Raw genomic sequence first — 22,505 nt, 5'->3', positions numbered from 1 at the left:
GAGATAAGAAGGCAGTGCAGAGATGACAGAGGAAGAAGAACAGTGGGTGTGGAGAGAACAAGAGCTTAGGGAAACCTGTGATGGTGCAGAAAAGAGAACACTGTGGAGTATAAAGAGGCATCAAAGAAATGAAACTGAAAAGATCTGTCCTTTGGGAGACTGAAAACAAACAAGGTAATGGGTATATTATATACCTATGGGATGCAACAAGAAGCATGAGCACACATGAGTGCATGGAGAGCAAATAGGAGGTGGTGATTAGGAGAACCTTGTGAGGAAGAGGGAGAGATTCTGCTATGAATCACACAGAGAAGAGAGTCAGTTAACAGATTTAAAAAAGAACATGCAATTAAAATTGTAAGAATTCTTTCCTGCAGTTACTGTGCTGCCTCAGTCCTTTTGAGTCGTGCTTGGGCTTTACATGCCCCAGTTTTAAAGTCAACACCGTCTCGCATCACGAATCTCCTAAGTTTCTAAGAGTACCTGCATCCTCCTGTGGGCATAACAGGGAAAGCTGCAATGCTGTTTTCTATAAGCCTTGCATGATGACGACCAGGTTTCCTTCCAGCTAGGTCTATTGCAAACCTCATGTGTTGCACAGTATATCAGACCAAGCTTTATGTTGCCCTGTTTTAGATGACTTCAGTGTAATTTGCATAATGCTTATTTAATTAAATTCATTTTTCAGTGGCCAGCCAAATGAGCATCTGCTTGCTAATGCAGGTATTAGCAAGATAAATGTCCCAGAAATGCAGGTAATTGTAACTGCTGTGACTGACTACAATGTGTTAGGCCCTTGGACAACTTACACACCTGTATTGGCCAGGAAAAGGGGCTCTTTCTACTACAATTTCCTCCTTCCATCATGGCAGGCTCTCATTTCCATGCTCCATCATGACAAAAATCTCGTTACTATTAAATGTTTAGCAGCTCAGCCAGGGAAAGGATTCAGAAGCAGCAGCGAGAAAGGAAGAGCAAGTCTTGAGTCCCTGCATCTCCTCCCTGTGTGATTGTGAAGGTATAAGAACCTCCCACTTCTCCTGTCAAGGAACCTTGACTTGCTTTGTGTGATAGGGAAACAAACCAGATCAGAAAACAGTGTGAAGTTGTCCAGGTTCCCCTGGAAAAGTAAGCTATTTGTCAGGAATTGCACATGATGAAAAACCAGTTGGTTGAAAACAGAAACCAAAGCTCATGGCTTCCTACATAGCTGTAGAAAAGGTGAGTCAAGAGTTTACAATTTTTTACAGAAGGCTGAACTATGGTTTAGATGGTAGAGATGAACAAAGCCACTAGCTCTACTGGGTCAAATTTCCAAGCATAGTTTCAGCCTCCACTAATATTTCACTACTTAGCATTCTTAAATAAAAGTTTTGGGGGCAGTCAATCAGTTTTAAGCACGGATGATCTAATGTATATCATCCAGTCTGTTTTCATCTCCTGAACAGACCAGCGACTTAGAATGTTTCTCAGTCACAGAGAAACACCAATAACTAGGTGTTATAGTGTTTCCTTTTCCAACGATTCATAATAAACTTTGCATTAAATTTTCTGGAAGAGCCCTGTGTGGTTTGCATTAGGATACCATGCAGCATAATACTGAAGCTTTAGGACATGTATTCTCTCCTCCATCCCGTGTGTTTTTATGGCAAAAAGTGGCTTATGTTGCACAAATTCTTCCCATTTTGTTGCCTATCCACTGCTGTAATCATCAAATATCAGACAAAGCTCTCATCTGCAGGCAGATGGAAATCACATTAGGCCTCTGGTTTGGCTGCTCCCACCTGTTCCTGAGCAGGGCCTCCCATCACCAAGTGCCTTGTGAGTTGGATCCTTCTGGCCAAACATACATACACAGATATTGAGAGAGATTCATTAATGTGCATTGCTTGTGAGCCTGCCCTGGACGGATTGCAATAAAGAATAAATAACAATAGCCTGAATGTTACTTTAAATGCATGCACCGCATATTCCCACTGTTGGAACCAGTACAACTGAAAATTAACAAGACTACAGAATTTCATTCATGTGAAATGCAATCATTTTGTGATGCTGATATTTTTTATGACAAGAGAGGCAAATGTGAGTACATTTTAATGTGGTCATTGTCCAGCAGGAAGTTGAGCTAGACCACTTGTTTTGACAGCTCCAAGGAGGAATGTGTCATCACCTGAGGCACAGTACGCAGTGTACACAAGTAGTAGCTGCATTAAATATTTCATAGAAGAAAAGATGATTAATGGAATTGCTTTAGTGATTAAGGAACACTCATAATGACCTCACCTCTGAAGGCAAAACTTTGTGGTAAATTACTTTAAAATAATTCTTTACATACTTTTCTATACTAGATAGCTTCTCATCTTGTATGAGGAGTCTCAAAATGAAGGGTAACAAAGATAAGGGATGTATTACAGGAAGCATGTTATTTCTGAGATCAGTTATGCTGCATGTGAAGGATCAGATAATAACTATTGCACAATTGCTGTTGTTGAAATTGAATACCTTCAAAACTGTACCTGGCCTGTGTAGATGCAGAACAACAGAAACACAGATAACAACGGAGTAGGTTTTAACCCGGCTTCATTAATTGTTGAGTTGTACATCTGAGTTTGGTGAGACCGTTAGGTTGTTGTTTTTTAATAGCACAAGACACCTCAAGTCTGATCATAGCATTACAGTACAAATTAAAATAAAAAATAAAAATAAACCAAACACATCCGCCCCAAACGGTGTGGAGAAAATGAGAATCTATATATTTACAAGAGATGGGTGGGAGTGGAAAGTCACAAAAATATTTACATTAAAGAACATGAGCTCGGCATATACATTTTACACCAGTTCTCACACACAAAAGTAAAAAATATAGAATTAAAAAAATTAAGACACTATATAAATTAAAGAGAAGAGAACACCTAGAGATCATCCAAGTCTTTCTGAGATGGTTCTCTCATGTGGCTCAAAAAAGACAACTCAAGTTTTCCTCAGTAGGAAAATAAACTGCACAACAACCATTTCTTGTTCATTTTGCACTGAAACTATACAATATACAACTTACTGGAGACACTGAAGTTACTGAGCACATGTTAAACTGTACCATGCCCATTACATCAGTTTCCATAGCAAAAGGTTCTGGAGAAAGTGTCATGCCGAAGCCTCCTTTAAAAAGTAAAACAGAAACCTAGAACTCTACAATTCCATTCCCTTGACACATAATTTCACGCTGCAGTCAACCACCACTTTGTCAACAACGTACCAAATGAGATGAATGGGAAAAAGTACAAAAGTCCAAATATTCTAGCTGAAAGTGAGCAATAATATTTCAAGCAAATTTTGGCTGTTTATGGCATTGGCTGCCACAACTGTGCAAATTCTCGTTGTAATCCCCTCCAAGTAATAGCCCCCCTCCCCAGATTACGTCTGCAAAGACATAGGCACAATGTTTTCACCATCATCTGCATAAATCTTTAACCTGATCAAAACATTTTAAGGTTATGAACAACCATACAGTTTAATGTGGCAATAATGAAAGGTGGCGGGAAGCAGGAGCAATTTTCCTTTTAAGTAAATATGAACACTCGGATATAGCTGTGTGTACACAAGTACACCTGCAGTTTGAATCTGGATCTCCAACAATGTCAAAAAATTCTGCTGAAAAATCAGAAGTGGCAATTAAGGTAAAGGGAGTGAGTAACAAGAGACGTGAGAACCTGCCAGGCTTCTGTTCTCATCAGCATGCTTGGAGCCATAGATCACATGATAAAACAGCTGATTAAAGGATTTATAGTGGATGGTCACACTCTTCACTTAGCTGGTCCTCTCTTGCAGGGGATTCCCTGCAACGGACGGAATGACACCCACTTCCTCCTTAGCGTGCAACATAATATTTAGATTGGTGAAGGTTACTTTTCCTTCTCTTGAGGGAGTGGAGCCATGCCTGGGATTCAACGGCAGAAACAAGGAATGAGGAAGGGGCTCATCTCTAAAGGTTAGAGTCTCAAAATTAACCACAGTACATGAGCAGAACTGCATAGTTAATTGTATGGCTTACTTAGATGGGGAAAAGAAGGTTGTTTTTTAAAAAGTTTCCAGCTGCTCGAGAGAAATACAGGAGAACATGGTGATTGTCACTGCTCCTTCAAGCTTAGGAAGCTTTTCTTAATTGCTTCCTTTTATGGTCAAAGTTATACTGCTATATAGCACATTCTGGACTGATGGACCCAAAATCATACTGTTGGCTTGACATAGACAGAATAAGTAGCAGTATTGAACATGGGAAGATGGAATTCATGATCCCGTTTCAAAACTTTCCTGGAATATTCTGGCCAGGAGGATTCAGGGAGTGTTGTTGTTGCTATTGAAATGTTTGAAGGAGGTGAGCATTCAAAATCTAACCTGTGCAGCCCCATTCCACAGGGAGATGAGATCTGTGAGATGGAGAAAAGTGTTCTGTTTCAGGTTTTTTGTTCAATTGGGCATACAACGTACAGAAATGAGATTAGTAGGCTAGGTTCTGATTTTGCCTGGAGAGCAGACAACAACCAGGTGAATATATGGAGAGGAAACAAGGAAAATTAAGGCTTTTATGAAGACAGAGGCATGTCCTGCAGCCCTTGCTACCTGAACCTTAAATGTCCTAAGCTCAATGATATGTCCTGCTCTCACCCCAGAGGGAACCAATATCAAGTAGAGTGACATAGCCATTGCCAACAAAGCGAAAACCTACATGGCTGGATACTGGAATTCAGTGGATTTTGGAAGAAGCCCCTGTGTGCTGGGCTTCATTTGCTAGCACAAGGAAGAACTGCCTAGTCAGCTAAACTAGCTTGCTTATACAGCTGGCGGACGAGAATGGCCCTACCTACATATTTCTCATTTACATAGGAAAATGAAAAAGCATATGGTTTCTCACAAGGGGAAGGAGATGCTGAGGTAAACCTGGTTCACAGTGAGCTTTCTGGGCACTAAATTTACACTTAGCGCATTCGGGAATAATACTGCTAAAAATAAAAAATTATCGAATGTTTGAGAGAATGTGCATCACAACAAAAAGAGACAAATTATTCTTATTGTAACAAGCCTGGATGAGGCCAGGAAATCCAGAGAACCAAATGATACGTTGCCTTGAGAAGTGCTTTGTGCCCCTGTGGAAGTATGTTGGTATTTAAAAGCATGGGATGCCAATAAGCAAATCTTTTTGCAAGAGGATTGACACAGGTTCCTTCCTTCTAGTAACATCCAGTGCCTGTTGCAGCAGCAAGAGCCTTGGTTACAGGGAGGTGCTCGGGATACTTCCCGTGGATTCCAACCCAGTTAGGCAGTTTCAGTGATCCAGAAAGAGAAAGCAAGCTGTGCCTGGAATGGATTATAGCCATTTTGTAATTTATTTCATCAAGTGAAATCTCTCTCTTGCCACATGGAATGCTGCATTTTTATTTATTATCTTACAAAGTGGCTGCATAGCTTTATGCTAAAAAGCAGTCTCGCATTTTCCAGCTCCTTCTGTTTCAGTAAAGTCATCATGTGCACTGCATATTTCTAACTTCACCAAAAAAGCAAGCGAAGCTGCATACCTTTCAAAAGTGGGAGATGATAATGCACCAGGGGTATGCATGGTATCACCAATCTAAATGGACAGCACATGGGTTACCTTAATATTGGGGTGAGGAATATGTGACTCTTCAGATGTGTGGACTACAACACCCATCATCCTGCATTATAGGCCATGCTGGAGTCCAACAACATATGGGGAGAAGCACACATTCCCCCGCATTGCCCAACTGACATAGTGAAACAGGTGTGATGCTACAGCAAAAGCTACTATCATTTTTCTAAGCTGGAACTCAGCTATTAAACTGACAGCTACATAATTAGACATTTGTCATGGCCATCAGATAACCAGCATCATTTGGAAAACCAGGCATCCCTCTGTGAACCAGGGATGCTGGTTAGGTCCAATAGGGAGTTCAGTAAGGAGTTAAAACAGCCTGTCCACTTATCAAAAATAATTGCATCGTGACTCTCCTGCAGGCCTGCTGGAATTACTGAGGGTTGTGCCAGAACACTCTGACATTTCGGCGAGACTCACCCAACATAACGACCCCTGGGTATTTCAGGAGTGCACAGGAAATGCATTTGCCCGAAAAATGGTTCTGTTTTTGTTTCTAAAAAAGAGGGGCTCCATTTAAAACACAAGAATTACAGGAATTATATGTGAGGCTTGGCAAAGCAAAGCTCTATTTACAACAATACCAAAGCTGATGAAATGTCTTCTTATTTCTTAAGGGAAAATATTTTACTGGAACACTCCTCTTGGTCTTCCTTCCTCACCACGAGGATCACACCCCATTGGTACTGGTATGAATGGACAGGGTTGGCTCTTAACAAGCCATGAAACAAGCCACTTTATGAAAAATGGTATTTTTGTTTGCTCGTTTTAAAAAACAGAAATGTTGAACTGAACGAATAATAGGAAATAATCTTTCTGCCCAAGTTTAATACATTAAACCTGAAGGAACCAACTTAAAAGTATTTGCTAAGGTGTGTCATCTCATAAATCTTGCTCTGGCGATCACATGAAGGGACATTTATTTGGAGAAGAAATGTCTGCATCCATCTATCAATACATATATCCTGCTCAGGGCTCCGGAGGACAGCGGCAAAGGTATGGGAGATGCCATTGTCTGAAATCTAAAGAACCATTCACAGCGCAACCCCTGTACCTCCTTTGCTATTTCCACTCTTCCTGGAGACTGCCTTTGTTTTCAAGTTTAACAAAAACCTACATGATTGCTGCAACCTACTTTTAAACAACGTGAGAGAAACTGTACATTTACTATATAAAAAACAGTAAGCAGCATGAGGCATGAGTGGGGAGGGGGATGATGGCAGGAGATGCTTTGATGGGGAGGGCCATGTGTCATTGAAAAAATAGACCAGTCCACTGTCCAGCAGAGGCTGCGTACTCTCTATCTGCTCTTCCCTTGAGCTCACTCCGCATGGATCTCTGTTTCAGGCCTCTGCAGGCAGAGCTCGGTGGGAAGAAAAGCTCCCTGGCCCAAGGCTGTGGCATAAGTCCTGCTATGCGGGTGAGCGAAGGGGGACACAAACCCACCCCCTCCAGCATAGCCCCCTCTTTGGTGCGGAGGCATGGTATGGTAATCATCCAAATTATCATACTGGGACACCACAGTCATAGTGCTTTGGCGTTTGCCGAGGGTTTGGTACGGATAAAGGAGGCCGGCATCCCGATCGGCGTTCTCGGGGTGCTGGAGTCGGAGGCTGTGGCTCCGCTCCGGCTTCGGGGGAGGTGCCGCAGGCTGTCCGTAGTGCTCACCCTCTCTGTAGCAGTCTCTGGAGTGCTTTTCGGCATTGGTGGCGTTAGATGGCCTGGCCCGGGACCGCTGTACGTCAGGCCGCTCCTCTGCCAGCTTCACCTCCTTATGATTTAGTCTCAAGGCATCGTGGCTTGCTGGGACATACTTCCCACCAGAGTGCTGATACCCAATGGATTCCGGCAGTTCCTGGTGGCCCTTTGGTCGGTAGTCCGGATACGGAGGCCCGTTTTTGGAATCCAGAGGCTGCCTATGGCCCACTTCATGGGGCAGGTGTGTTCTGTGCTCAGCTGAGTTGCAACCTGCTTCATGTTGCTTTCTGCTCCTGAGGCTGCTTTGCTTTTGAGGGAGGGAAGGCTTCTCTGTCTGCCCGTTTCCAAAGGTCCCTTGGTAATGGGCTCTATCTACCTCGGGTTCCGGATGGGGCACATAGTAGCACTCGTCCCCATCGGCAGCCCCTAACTTCACCGGGTACCTCCCCTCTTTCCCATCCGCAACAGTGAGGAGCCCAGCTTTCCCCGGATCCGATTTGCTGCGCAAGTGCACAACATCCACAGTCCGTAACTCATCTTGCAACAAAGGGGAAACGTTGTCATACTGGGACATGACTGGCCCTTTCACTTTCTGGCGTGCACGACTTTCTCGGCGGATGGACTGCATGCGGTACTTTTCCATGTCTTCCAGATCCCAGGAGACATACATCGGCTTGACATCTGGAGCAGGTGGCACATCCCTGCTGATAAAACTGTGCTCTTTGCCTGCCAGGTGTCCAATGAGGCCTCCCCGGGGGTACGGTGGCAGGCCAGGATAGCGGTACAGACTCTTGGTCTGCAACCTGGAGTAAGAAGCAAAATCTCTGCCTGGGGAAGGATGGAACTGCCTCAGCCTCATGGTCCCATAGGGCTCCAGGTCGTAGAATCCACCATCTGCTGCAGTGTAACAGGCTGAGCTGGACGAACTGGAGTAGGGACTGTACCGGTAATGCACTCGCCCGTTCTCAAAGTAAGGCTGCAACTGAGTGACATGATAATCCGTATGAGGCTGATATGGCTTATACTGGTACAAAGGCCTTGGGCAGTACAGGGGCTCGTCATCGGGGGGCACCTCCGTGCGGGAGATGGGAACCGATCGGATGGTCGAGGGGGCCGTGACGTGCAGGGAGTGCACTCTTCTGATGGTGGGGTACGGCGGCGTCTCCTCTGCATAACTAGTGCTCCTCATGGTCGGGCTCATGGAGGACACGTATTCCACTCGGCTGCGAGGCTTGGAGTGGCGGACAGAGGAACTCTTCCCTTGGATGGCACAAGTGTTATACCTGGGGGCCATGGAGGTCGGGGTCTCGGACAAGGACGGATAGCCTGGGTGCGGCTCAGATTTGATGTGATAGAGGGGTGGAGGGACGCTTTCGGCCTTGTACTGGTGGAGGGACATAGCCTTGTGATGTGCGTAGTTCTCGGACACCGGAGCCTCAGAGGGGCTCTCGGACTTGGAATGAGAAAAATAAGCAGACTGGAGAGAGGCCTGTTTCAGTGGTGGAGGTGGTGGCACAGGTTCATCTACTGACGACTGCAGGGTGGAGGAAGCCACAAAGGAATGGTAACCAGCAGGATTCAGGGTATCCGCATTGTTTGAATGCATAGCAGCGGCAATTTTACTCTCCATTGTTCTCACAGGTGGGACTGGAGGAGTAAATCCGTATGAGGAGTGAGCTGGAACAGAGTCGGACCTCAGGTGCAAAGGGGGAGCCCTGGCATTCTCTCGGGGCTTTTCCAGGTGCCCTTGGTGAAATGTTGCCACAGGGGTGGCAGAAGTACATTGGATTGTGGCACTGCCCTCTGCAACAAAAATGGGACCTGGCTCGGCTGATCTAGGCTCAGACAGTTTCTCCGGAGTTGCTTCCCCGCGTACCTAGTATGAGAAAGCACACCAAAGGTTAGTGGTGACCCCAGCTTCATAAACACATTCAGAGCTGATCGAAGACTTAGTGAGAAGCAGAACTGGTTTTTCTTAGCCTGCTCCTTTCTGAGCCCATGGGAAGAAGTACAAGGGTCTCACCCAAAGTACAGCTGGATGGGGGGCACACTTCTTTTATTTATACATGAGATTTTGATTTTCAGCTGACATTTCCAAAGCAGCGTACAAAAATAGTATGAAACACATCAAAATTACATCAAAAATTCACAATTAATTTTATAATCTAGATTAATCTTAAGATTTGAATGGTTTAAATGGGACCATAGCAGACAGAAATGCTTGCCTTTTATTGAACAGTAATGTTCAATTACTGAAATTGCATGCTATATTTGGGGAATATCCCTTGGCATCTTTTCCCCATATATTCTTTTCCTATTGTACTTGTGAAAGTAAATAAATAACTTTTTAAAAAAGAATTTCTCCAATACTCTTGTCAACTCTCGGTGGCCATTCTAGTGGCAGTGAATTCCATAGTTTAGCTATGCACTGTATGAAGAAGTACTCTCTTTAAGTGTCCACCAATCAGCTTCATGGGATAGAAACAAAGAAAGAGACTGAGTCAGATGGGGTCTCCTGGGCCATCTAGTCTGACCCCCAGCTCCAGCCAGCTCCACTCATGACATGCCTACCATGTGCATGTCCAGCCTATCCTTAAACACCCTCACCGATGGGGCTTCCTGTGGAAGCCCACTCCATACCCTAGGGGTCCTAACCATAGAAATGTGACTGCCATGGGTTCTAATCTTTGGACAGAGGGAGCAAGATGTCCTCCTATTCAGATTCTCCACACTTGGCCAATTTTGTAATGCAGGGTGGAGTGCCAGACAGAGAAAGCGGCAGGGGAACACTTGGGCAACATTTACCTGGCTGAAGCTGCTTGAAACTTTAGTGGTGGTGGCTGGCACTTGTCCTACAGCTGGCTGATGGTCCCCCGGTCTCTGTGCCAGGACTTGGTGACCGCCTGCATGCTGAGCAGCCACGAGATCCATTTCTCCCCATGCGTTGTTGCTGTTGCTGACTGTGGTAGTTAGAGGTGGAACATTCTGGCTGGATACTCCAGAATCAGCTTCACTTGCTGCTGTTGGGTTCTTTGTTGTGTATGCCAGAACTGCTGTGGTTGCTTTCTCTCCAGCAGTTACAGGAGGAAACTCTAGTTTGATGTCTGCAGTGCAGACTGGAAAGTGAGGCTTGTTGGCATGGACTTGGTTCTTTTCCAAAGGGGTACCTCCACTATGGTGGTGTGGGTTTTCCACTGGCATCACTGTTGTGGGTGGTTCTGACTGAACGGATCCTCTCGCACAAGGATGAGAGTGGTTTTGATCCTCGGCTACAACCGAGTGAGAGAGATGGTGTGCATCTTCCAACATGCACCGATGGAAGTGGGAGTGGTCCCAGCCCATGTTAGTTCCACTGTGAGGGTCTCCAGGCATGTCAGTATGGAGACAAGGATGGTCGTGATGTCCAGGTGTGCTAACAGGTAAGTGATTGCTGCCCTCAGGCATGCTACTGGGTTGGAGGTCCTGATCTACTGGTAATTCGCTTCTGTGCTGATCTCCAGGTGCAGCAGCCTGAACACTGAGCTGGTTCTCTGGCAGGGCAGCATACAGGTGGAACTTTTCTGCAGCAACATTAGAATATGGATGGAACTTTTCTGCAGTTCCCCCAGTTTCAGTCTCTACACAGCTGGGGCAGTCAGAATGAACATCAGGTTTCTTCTGGGGCTGGACAGAGGCTTGTTGGGCAGACTCTGCCAGGGCTAAGGCTAGTATGCGAGCTGCATTTTTTGGAGGAGGAGGAGGGACAACAGAGACAGAACTGACTGGAACAGGATCCTGGGGGGAGTCGAGGGCAACTGCTCCTAGTGGGAGGAAGAGTAAAAAACAGACAAAAGAAGAGATTTATGTTATCCCCGAAGGAGAGTGAGCAATTCCTATAGACCATTATAAAAATTAGATTCTTCCAACATTTCACAGTGGCAACTCCTTGGCGTGATAAAGTGCCTCTTCTGTCATACATGCAAACAGGACAGCAGTTCGATGCAAAAAGCACAAGCGATTGTCTAAGGGCTCCTGTTGCATTCCTAGAGAGCTAGGCAGCAGGTAATGCAGAAAGAAATGATCTGATCCTTTGATGGGATCTTTTGCACCATGTAATCACAGGTTACGTTTGACCAAAAAGGTCCTGTCTTCAACCGTAGCCAGATTTATTTATTTAAGTTTAAAAATAAAAAGTTTATCAGGCGGCATACTGATTTGCAAGGATTGCAAGAGATCATTTCATGTTATGAAAGAGTGAAAAGATACAGTGATAGATAAAATATTCAAGCATTTGTGTGATGCAAGGAAGCTGCAGAGAAGCACTGGGTTCCTCTAATGCTCTCTATTAGGACCCGAGCAACTTCCACATGCTCTGGAAGACATACACTCTGGATTTTAACACCAGACTTTTCCCCCTCTTTTAAAGGCACGCAGAGAAGTGAGAGAGCTGGTCGCTTGTGAACTTAAAGAAAGAATGGAGGAAAACACACTGTACCTGGCTGTGTCTGTCCAGAAGGTACAGGCTTACTCTGGCTGCTGCTGGGCATAGGCTGTTCCACCTCTTGTTGAAACTCTAGCTTCTTAGCATCTCCCTGGTTCTGGAACTCTTGCTGATGTCCATCACCTGGTCTCACCTCATTGGCTTTCAAAGGTGATATGGTCAATGGAGGCAGGGACATGCTTGCGGCTTCACTGGTGCCAGCATTTCCTTTAGTCCAGTCTGAAGGGTCTGCACTCCCTGACAACCCTCCCATGAGAACATCTGGCATTCGGTTAGGTATAGTGAAGGAGACTGGCTCTGATATATTTAGTGGTAGAGATCTGGCTGGTTTCTGTCCCATCTTGGGGGAGAAGGCATGGGTGATCTTCTCAGAGAAAGACTGGGATTTTGATGATTTATCTTCAGTTGGGCTCAAATCTAGAGTGAAGAAGGGACTCATGGTCTTCTCTTGAAAAGGAGACACTGGTTCAGAGCTGGTGGCACTGCCAGGAGTCTGGGACTGGCTGCCGGAGTCTAGCTCCTTCTTAAAGGTGTTTTGCTTGTCCTTATTAAAGTCTATTGACTCCAACAGGGAAGTGCTGCTGTTGAGACATTCAGGCTCTGCTTTTGGTGGACTGCACTGAAAAGACATGGGATCAAAATCCAGGCTGGCTACGCCAATCTCAGGTGGGCTCAGATCAACATCTTCTGCTGACCTGGGAGAGATGAGAACAGGTACGTGGAGATGCCCCTCATCTGCATCACTTTCATTGTCATGGGGCAGATTATCATAGGAATTGCAGCGGTTCATGCTCCCCAAGAGCTCCCCATTAAAGGAGGCAGACAATGCATCACTACTCGATCTTGGTCGCCGAGGTCGAAAAAGTTTAGATTCACCTAGTAAGATGGAGAGCAGGTATCTGTTAATATCTGGGTCAGTTCAATAATATTAAATTATATTTTGTATCTTCTATTACAGGATTATAATTTCTCAACAGGGTTGTGTTTTCTTCCCAAGTAAGATTAGCATGCATTTGTGCTAAAAGTCTGGATTTCCTCGTCTTCCTCCTTTGCCCAGCAACCCCCAGGTTATCTTTCTGCTAAAACTGGGAAATGACTGTTACTTTTTTTCATGTTCTTAACAGTGGAGCATTGTTTGAAGCAGGCACTAAAATAGTCATATTTAAGCTAATTTGGCTTATTAAAGAATAGAAATTACAGCTTCTTATCCATGCCACACAGTCAAAATGGAGCCATTATTTTTCCCGGGTTCTTACCATCCATAGCATGTAAAGATGAGAGCGACTCTTCACTTTTTGCTGAGCGCACAGTTCCACTGTCTCCTCGCCCTCCTGGACATTGGAAATAGAACAGTTGCATTTATTTAAACACATGGCCCAATATCCTCAAATATTTTCCTTCAGTAAAAGATGCTAAGTTCTTCAAAGAAATGGGTGACAGTTTGAACAAATCTTTCGAACACTGAGGTTATTGCTTGAATCCATTAAGGCGATTAGTCTGGACCCAGAAGGCGGTCTCTGGAACAGCATGACAACTCAAGAGCAAAACAGGCTTGCTTTCCCTTCAGACTCCCTAAGAGGTAAATGGACAGAGCTGAAGTTGATTCGTGAAGGACGAATGGATGTTACAGGCAAGAAACACTGCTCTTTTTCCTCAAATCTTCCACTGGTATTGTGTATTAGCCCAATGTTATGCAACACTCAACTGTGCTAAATGGCAAAAGAGATGTACCAGCCATCATCTAAAACCAAACAAGCAACACAAGGAAAACTGGGAGAATCGGAAGTGAAGTTCAGCCCTAAAGCCCAGGGTCCTTTCTGCCACAGGAAAGGGACAATCCTACCTGCTAAAGCGATCGCTTTCATTTCGGAGGGCTCGCTTGGGTTGCGTTGAAGTTTCCGTTTGGAGAGAGAGGACGATTTCCCCAGGTTAAAGAAGGAGCGCCAACTGCCAACAGGGGACTTTTTCATCTTACTGGGTGGTCTTTTTCTGTAGGAGACAACAGCAAGCATTTGTGTGTAGAATATCAGAATGTTCTGTATTGTACAAAAAGCTCCTGACTTAAAAAAAAGAGGTGTGGGAGGGAGAAATAAGAATCAGCAACAGTAGCCTCTATTGTTGCACATATAATGCCATTAAGGAAAACCTAATGTGTGTGCACCTGTATAATGCTAACCAGTGTATCAGGGACATGGGAAAGGAAAACAGTGCATCAGGGAGAAGAAAGGAAACCGCACCCCATTCCCACTCCTCAAGTGCCCCCTTCGTGTCCCACCATAGCCCTCTGCCAGAAAGTGGAGGGGAGAGAATCTTAACGTTAGCAGTGGGGAGGAGATGGCCATGATAAGTCCTCAAACCAGTTCGGAATAAATTATCTGAGGTTTTCTAATTTGGGAAGGGGTAGGAACTGGAGAGCTCACCCATTTCTAGGGAGGGAAAACTGGCGTGAAATGTTCATTATGGGTTGAGAGTGACCATGAGAGGAGCGTTCACATCAGCAGCACAATCTACTGTGAGGCTCCACTACTGAAGTCAGTCTTTGAGCTTAAAAGCGATTCACACACACATATTTCTCTACCTTTCAGATGGGAAGTCTATGATAGTGTGGAATTTCCCCTGCAGTGCAGCAGGTCCTTCACCAACTTCAATGTACTTGCTGTCTGCTACTATAGGAGAATTGATCTGGGCCTGAGTTCTCGCCTGAGCTTCCTCCAAGGTGAGCAGCTTTGTGGAAGGAGAAGACACCAGCAGGGATTTAGGACGCGACAATGAACTGTGACCTGCCAGAGAATAATATCACAAGGAACAGGTAAAGAGGAGTATAAGGAGGGAAAGCCACGAGTGTCCTGTGAAGCAAACTGGGAGAAGTTTCCCCAGCCTAGCACCTGTTCCACTAACCACATCCAGCCTAAAGCAAAGTATCTTGTTCAACACTCATGTTTAATTCTTTGATGGCAGAAAGGGAGGATGGAAACAAAATAAACACAGGGCCCTATTTTCACCAAGAAACAATCAGGAATAGGGGAAATTGAGTTACTAGAAATATGTATAAAATACAATCATTTTCCTGGCCTTTTGGTCAAGTTTGAATAGAAAAAAGCTGGATTTTGATTTACAATTTGTTTAAAATGCTGCAGCAAACTGAATGTTAAAACAAAAGTTCTTTCTCTTTCGATTCTTTAAGGAGGGCAGCCTGCTTGCCTACAGAACTGCCTGCCATGGAATGTTTTCTGATCACACCACACAGCATAAAAGTGTTTGAGTTTTACACACAAATTAAATGTACAACAGTACAATAATTACAGCAATTATCTGAACTGCCACATCCCATTTTTAACTCTAATAAAAATGGAGAAACACTGACTACTTTTCTTGTAGCAGAGGGATTGCTTGGCATTAGCACAACCAAGAGTAAAACCTGCTAGAAATGTATTAAAACAGTTTGTGCACCATCGAAGCTAAAACTCGATAGCAGCCACAACAGAACAAACAACTTCAGCCTTATACATCTGGGGCCACGACTCAAAAGCCAAAGGAACTGGACAAATAGACAACTATATTGAGAAACCAGCACAATTAGGAAAATGTCACGTAGCATTATAGAATGAGACAATACTACTTCTAATGGGAAATTCACCAGCCAAGTCTATCCTACATAATGAGATAGCACATGGGTATCAATTTGTTATGCCTGGAAGAGTTTGAGAAATTACATGCCTATCCTTGTCAAAAGTATATGAATAGGGCCTATAGCCTCAAAATGCTCCATTTCAGAGGTCAGAGATTTAAAAAGCAGCACGTGATGCTAGATAGGCAGTTGTAATTTAACAGATTCCTTTATGCTGAGTAGCAGGAGGCATAGCAGTGCTTCTCTATGAAGCCAGGAGTTACAACTGCTTTAACAGTGTTGGAAATGACCACTCCAAGCTAATCAAGCTTCACCATCTTCTGCTCACAAGGCAAGCCCTCCCGAAGATCTATAGTTGTAGTCCCTCTTCTTTGCGCAAGATACAGCACAGCAAACTTCATGGAAAAAGCAGAAATATTTAATGGCCTTTGCTGGACAGCCCTTGTTCCCAACAACCCTTCACTAGGCCAGTAATGAGATCCAAATCATGTTCATTCATTTATTAATGCATTATATTTAAGAAATTCGAGGCAGTTTACATAATTGTCCTCCTGCCCTCAATCTTATCCTCACAACAACTACCCAGTAAGGTCGGTTGAGCTAAGAGTCTGTGGCTGGCCCAAAGTCACCCAGCTGGCTCCAGATCGCCTGAGACCCAATTCCACACTCTTAAGCACTACACCACACTGGTTCTCTATATAGCCACCAAGTTGGTGTTTCTGTTGTTATCATTTTGATAAGTTTCTTAAGTAAAGTGTTTGGTCCCTTTCAATTTAGTTCTGAGTCTGTGTGGTGTCTATCTGTACAAACCAGACTTGGTTACATATCAGAACCCAAATGGTATATGCCCTGCAGCTAAAGAAGACCAAATTAACATTAACATTTTAAAAATCAATATGCTAAATTGCTATGATTAAAGAAATCATCATGGATCACGTCAATTAACAGAGGCCATCTTCTGATGCACCGAATAATTGCCTCCATTTTATAAATTTGCCAAGCATCATTATCCTGAAATGAAGGGAGGGATGATTAACAACAGCAACAAACATTAGGATGCATTTCTCCAGTTAGGCAGCCTAGAGTGAAAGTGACATTATTTGATGTTGTCCTCAATGCTTTTGGTATGTTACGCGAGCCATTTGAATTTAGCCTGTTCGCCCCTCCCCTAGGAAACATACCTGCACCTTCACGAATAACGGAGCTTAGTTTGGAGCTGAAAAGGACGTCCACATGATTGAGAATGAATTCCACAACCACTGATTGAATCCGCACCTCCATAAAAGCAGCCGTTCCACTGAAGCAAGCAGATTCTATCTGCTTTGATCTAAGGAAAGGGATGAGAGGTTAACAGTCACAATAGTCAGCAGTAACTCTGGCTCAAAGTATTCCAGCTAATGTCATTGGTTTGCACAACAAAACAACCCACATCTTTTCTGACCCTGTGCTCTGCCTTGAAAAGTGTGCATGTGCACTGTTCCACCTTGATGCTCTGTAACCTGTGCATGTATCTGACAGCTCACCATGGACACCAGTAGAAATAAGCAACAAACCAAGTTCTCCAGTCTTGCTGCCGTGCTCCTTGCTTGCTTGACCTGAACCTTGTCCCCACTCCTGGCCTCTGCTCTCAATCCTGCTCCTGCTCCTGTTCCTGGACCTTGCCTGGTTTCCTGACCCCTACTTTGCTCCAATTCATGATACAGCCCTCAGATCCCAACTCCTGTTTGCATTGATTTCTTGGGTTCTTGGCCCCCAGCTTGCTTGACTGTGCTTTTATTTCCTGGACTGGACTTACCTTGTGCCTCCACTCCTGGCAGTGACCTTGGACTTTTGGATAAAGATTTGGATTTGTTTGGGATTAGACTTGGGACTCTACCCTGGAAGCCTGGGTCCTGGTACCTTAGTTAGTCAGCTGCCCATGCAGTGGTATTGCGCAATAATAATTGCAATCATGTTTCCACATTCAAGAGGGCTCAGAAAATTGGTTTGCTAATCTGATGGAGGAGAGCATTTCCCCTGGGAGCTTGGAATTCCTGTGGACCAGTTACAGACATGGAGTAGCACAGGGACAAAGGAAACAAGTGGCTGTGCCACAAGAGTGCCTGGGATACATGTTGAGAGTCAATGGGAAGGCTGGGGAGGGGCCAACAGGCCACTGTAACTTTCAGAGGACCAAGCTCCTACATCAGCCAGCTTTCAGTGGTACATGCACTATTTTAATATTGGCCTGCTGTTGTGAAGCCAACAGAGCCAACCACTGCCCACGGTGGTTAATCTTTTCATCAATGACATGGAAGAAGGGATGAACAGTCTGCTGATCAAATTTGCAGACAATACTAAAACTGGGACAGTGGCCACAACTGAGGAGCAGGTACTCCAGATCCAAAAGGATCTGGACAGACTATGGAAGCGGGCAGGAGACAACAGGATGACGTTCAATGTGGATAAGTGCAAGGTCTTGCACTTGGGGCATAGGAACGGGTGTCATAAGTACAGGTTAGGGGACAAGTGGCTGGAAAGCAGCACTTGTGAAAGGGATCTCTGGATACTGGTTGACTGTAGGCAAAACATGAGTCAGCAGTGTGATGCGGCGGTCAAGAGGGCGAACGCCACCCTTGGTTGCATAGCCAGAAGCGTGGCTTCTAGACTGAGAGAGGTAATACTACCACTCTATATGACTCTGGTGCGCCCACAACTGGAGTATTATGTTCAGTTTTGGGCCCCTCATTTCAGGAAAGATATAGCCAGGTTAGAGTCAGTGCAGCGTAGGGCCACAAGGTTGGTGGCCGATTTGCAGGGGATGCCGTATGAGGCAAGACTGAGGGAACTGGGTCTCTTCAGCCTGGAGAAGAAGAGACTCAGAGGGGATCTGTTCTCCCCTGCAGAGGAAGGCAGGACACGCTCCATCGGAGCAAAGCAAAGGTTCCATTTAGATGCCAGGGAGCACTTCCTGACAGTCAGGACCCCGAGGGTATGGAATGGGCTTCCACGGGAGGTGGTTGAGGCCCCATCGGTAAGGGTGTTCAAAGATAGGCTAGACATGCAGATGGTGGACATGTCATGAGCGGAGCCGGCTGGAACCGAGGGTCAGACTAGATGGCCCGGGAGGTCCCTTCTGACTCACTCTGTTTCTATGTTTCTATCTCATGGAGCAGACCAAGTCTCTCAAGGTAAATGCAGGTGTGTTGTCTCTGATCAGGTTGTATACAAGTTGGGCCATTCCCTGTACTTTTTTCTTCTAGTCCTTAAAATATAATCCAACACTGTACTGCTACTGCTGTCTCACAGGACCACAGCTCGTCAGGCCGACTGGCTGCCTACCTGGGAGGAGGCAGCTTTCCTAGCAAGCTGCTGTTCTGGTTCCCTTGCAGGCCACCCCTCAGTCGCCAGAGAAGGTCTGCTCCCCTCATTTCAGCACTGTACCACCATGGATCCCGCACTCCCCATCCTCTACCTCTGAAGTCTCAGCACTGGCATCTTCTGGGCCATTCAGCCAATCAGGAAGACGGCACAGATCCCAAAGAATGGGGGAGTGACACCTTGAGTGAGACACCCAGCCCGGTAGTCTTGTGCATCTCTATGTTAAGACTAGGGACCAGTTCTTTCTGCATCTATTGCTAAACTTCCAGGTGGGACTCAGGTTTGTGTAATCATTCCATAGGTCACAGGCTGCAAACACAAGCTCCAATCCTGTTGCAATTCAAAGTTTACATTTAAGAATGCTTCCCACCTTTTTCAACTAAAGCTGTGGCACAAAAATCTTATGGAAAGGGGTATCAGTTTTGTATAAAATTGTTTTGGATGTTCAGTATTTATTGCATCTTGTGATTAGAACATAAAACCCCCTGGATATGACAGCACATCTTCAATCTAATACAAAAAGGTACCTCAGCAGGTTTGGTGCCCAGACAATTGCCAAGTTCTTAGTGTGCATGTTTGTGATGGCACAGTAATCAGCAAGATGGGCCAAGTGTCTCATTAGGAACTCCAGTGTCCTGGAAAATGAGAGAAGGCATTAGTTGTAAAAGCTAACTTATCACACAACTACTACAGGAAACAGGAAAAAAGTATTTTAATATGAGTTTGCTGATTAGCAAATGAGGTACTTGAAAATACATCCTAAGCCATCCTAAGCCAGTATTCTGCTTTTTGAAAAATAGCTGCATCTTTGCTTCCGTATTAAGCTATTAATGAAAGGAGAGGCACGTGCTTGTATTCAAGTTCCAGAATGCAGTGGCAGGAAGATGAAATCCAGCATGGAGCAGCACACAGCAGCTCCTGACAGCTACCGCTGGGCTTCATGTACTTGACATTACTTGTTAGGATTATTAGACTCATTATTGGACTCATCAGCAGAACGATGCAGAAGCTAACTAATCCTGAAAACATAATGGTTACTTACTTGTGTACCTTGGAAAATTCCATCCTAATGCACCACGACGCTTAGATGCTTTCATGTGTCATCTTTTTGTTTAGAGAATGTATAAATTGCACGGATCCATTTAAACAGAAAATCCATGTGAGGTTCTGAGGCAGCACCAGGGTTCCTTTTGATGCTCAGAGACCTCAGTCCACTGCAGCTGCCAGGGCTCTCATGAGTTCCACTTGGGATGCCCTGGGGAGGGGCTATATAAGAACCAGCTCTTCCCCACAGAAGCTGCTTTGGCAACAAAGGTCTCCTGTTGTTGGTGAAACCCTTGCTGGTCTACTAGACTGGGAACCCCTTTTCCTGGGATGGGGAGGGTCCACACTCCTTCATGGCCCTGGTTTCTTTGGGTATGTTCAGTGGAAGGCATGGATCTAGCCTTGGGTAACTGGGACTAGAGTGAAGCAGTGCTGGAACAAGGCTGGGGCAACTAGAACAAGACTGGAGCAAGGCTGGGGCAACTGGAACAAGACAGGGGCAACACTGGGGTAAGGCTGCGGCAACTGGAGCAAGACTGGAGCAGCTCAGGAGCAGCAAGGCTGGGGAAACTAGAACAAGACTGTAACAAGGCTGGGGATACTGGAACAAGATTGGGGCAGCTCTGGGGCAAGGCGGGCTACTGGAACAAGGCTGGAGAAAGGCCTGGGCAAGACTGAAGCAGCGCTGGAGCAAGACTGGGGCAAGACTGGGGCTACTGGAACAAGACTGGGGCAGCACTGGGGCAAGGCTGGGGCAAACAGGGCCCAGGAAAACAGACAAGATCCACAAAGAGGAGCAGGGTCACGAACAGAGTCCATGAACGGGAGCAACATCAAGAGCACAGATCACAATGAGGAAGGAGCATTGCAGCGCCTCTGTACCTGGGCCTGCAGGGCTTGAAGCACATGCTAATATCATTGCGTATGGTGGCCTAGGTCAGGGTGCGGAGCGGCCTCGGCAACCTGTCAGCATCTGGGGTGAAGGCGGCTGACTAACAGGGCAAAGGCACCAGAACCCAGACAGACAGGGTGTGAGAAGTCCAATACACAGTCCCAGGTCAAGCTGGAAGTCGATATACTAGCCAAGTCCGTAGTGGCTGGTAGCGTGGTCCAGAGCGAGCCAAGGGTTGGAGAACCGAGGGAAGCAGACCAGTCGTGGGGAGAAGAGGTGCAGGCGGAGTTCAGGAGACGCAGGAAGAGGGACACAGGCAGGACACCGGAGCGGAGTCCCAGGTCTAGTAGACCAGGAAGGGCTTCACCAGCAACAGGAGACCTTTGTTGCCAAAGCAGCTTATTTATTTATTTAAAACTTTTATATGCTGTCACCACATGCCTCAGCATCTCAGGACAGCACACAACACATACAATTAAAAACAATAAAACAACAACAACTTCCATAAAATATTATATAAAAACAAAAAACAAAAAAGCAACTGTTAACGATAAAATATTAGTTTTTAAAATAGCAATTAAATAAAAAGGTTTTCACCTGCGCCAAAAAGAATATAAACTTGATACCAGGCGCACCCCTCCAAGGGGCACATTCCATAATCTGGGTGCCACCACAGAGAAGGCCCTGCTCCGGGTAGTTGTTCTTTTTATCTCCTTTAAAGAGGGCTCCTGGAGCAGAGCCTCTCCCACAGATCTTAAGGGGCATGAGGGCATGCAAGGGAAGAGGCGCTCCTTCAGGTATCCTGGTCCCAAGCCATTCAGGGCTTGATAGGTTAAAACCAGCACCTTGAATTGGGCTCGGACTTCAACTGGGAGCCAGTGGAGCTGGTCGAGGACCGGCATTATATGAGAATAACTACCAGTCCCTGTCAGCAACCTGGCAGCTCTGTTCTGGACCAGCTGAAGTATCTGGACGGTTTTCAAGGGCAGCCCCACATAGAGCGCATTACAGTAGCCTCGCTGCCTGCCCCCGCCGCCTCGCATATATGACGCACCTCCATTTTAAGTAATGTTCTTATATAGTTCTTCCCCAGGGCTCCTCAGGTGCAACTCAGGAGAGCCTTGGTGCTGCTCAGAACCTCACAATCCATAGCAAAATGACTGAGATGTTTTCTCACTTAAATGTGAAGTGTGCTGTGCTGTGCTGTGCTGTGCTATGGAGGAGGATGTGAACAGGGCATATTTTGCCTGTTTAGCACACCACAGGATTAAGTTGCCCTTTTTATTTTTTATTTTGTGCTGCTGCTACAGCAGAGGGGAGCAGCAGGGCCCTGTGCACCACACCCCAAAGGGAAGGGTGCAAATGTTAGCAAAAACATTAACGTATCCCAACAAATGGACATCGGTTCAGATCTAGAGAAGCGCCATCACGCTTGGGTGTCCACCAGAGGGAGCCTTTGCAACATTGATCCAACTAAATAATTATACCTAGTACAACAAAGGAAGACGGATACTTTTCCCCCTTCAATTCGTCTTTTTGGGATGGGGAGAATCAAGCTGGATCAACTTAGATGAAGGCATAAAACATAGAGAAAGCATCAGCAAGAATTTTCACAACTAAAGCAGATGGGATTTTTAAAATATTCTTTTCAAAAAGCCATCAGTCTTTGTAAGATTTTGTTTGTATAATACTCTCAAATAATTCTGGAAATGAGTGATCCTTGAGGAACCGGTTCTAA

The 22,505-nt window shown here is 45.4% G+C and overlaps 1 protein-coding gene across 2 annotated transcripts in view; it reads right to left on the bottom strand.

Annotated features, from left to right (window-relative positions):
* Positions 1-2,732: 2,732 nt before the first annotated feature.
* The window catches only part of ARHGAP32 (Rho GTPase activating protein 32), a 198,014-nt gene continuing 178,241 nt past the window's right edge, over positions 2,733-22,505 (bottom strand). For both annotated transcript variants that reach the window (XM_044439533.1, XM_044439534.1), the window contains 8 exons: positions 19,359-19,466; positions 16,653-16,798; positions 14,422-14,623; positions 13,687-13,832; positions 13,100-13,174; positions 11,838-12,719; positions 10,169-11,163; positions 2,733-9,239 (listed from right to left, as the gene is read on the bottom strand). In XM_044439533.1, coding sequence (XP_044295468.1) covers positions 6,987-9,239; positions 10,169-11,163; positions 11,838-12,719; positions 13,100-13,174; positions 13,687-13,832; positions 14,422-14,623; positions 16,653-16,798; positions 19,359-19,466 — 4,807 coding nt within the window. In that variant the 3' untranslated portion in view covers positions 2,733-6,986. The remainder of the gene's footprint in view (positions 9,240-10,168; positions 11,164-11,837; positions 12,720-13,099; positions 13,175-13,686; positions 13,833-14,421; positions 14,624-16,652; positions 16,799-19,358; positions 19,467-22,505) is intronic.

This window comes from Varanus komodoensis, unplaced genomic scaffold, assembly GCF_004798865.1.
Source record: "Varanus komodoensis strain SLA01 unplaced genomic scaffold, ASM479886v1 scaffold35, whole genome shotgun sequence".
Taxonomy (NCBI): Eukaryota; Metazoa; Chordata; class Lepidosauria; order Squamata; family Varanidae; genus Varanus; species Varanus komodoensis.
Note: the sequence above shows the minus strand (reverse complement) of the source record. Positions and strands in the feature narration are given on the sequence as shown.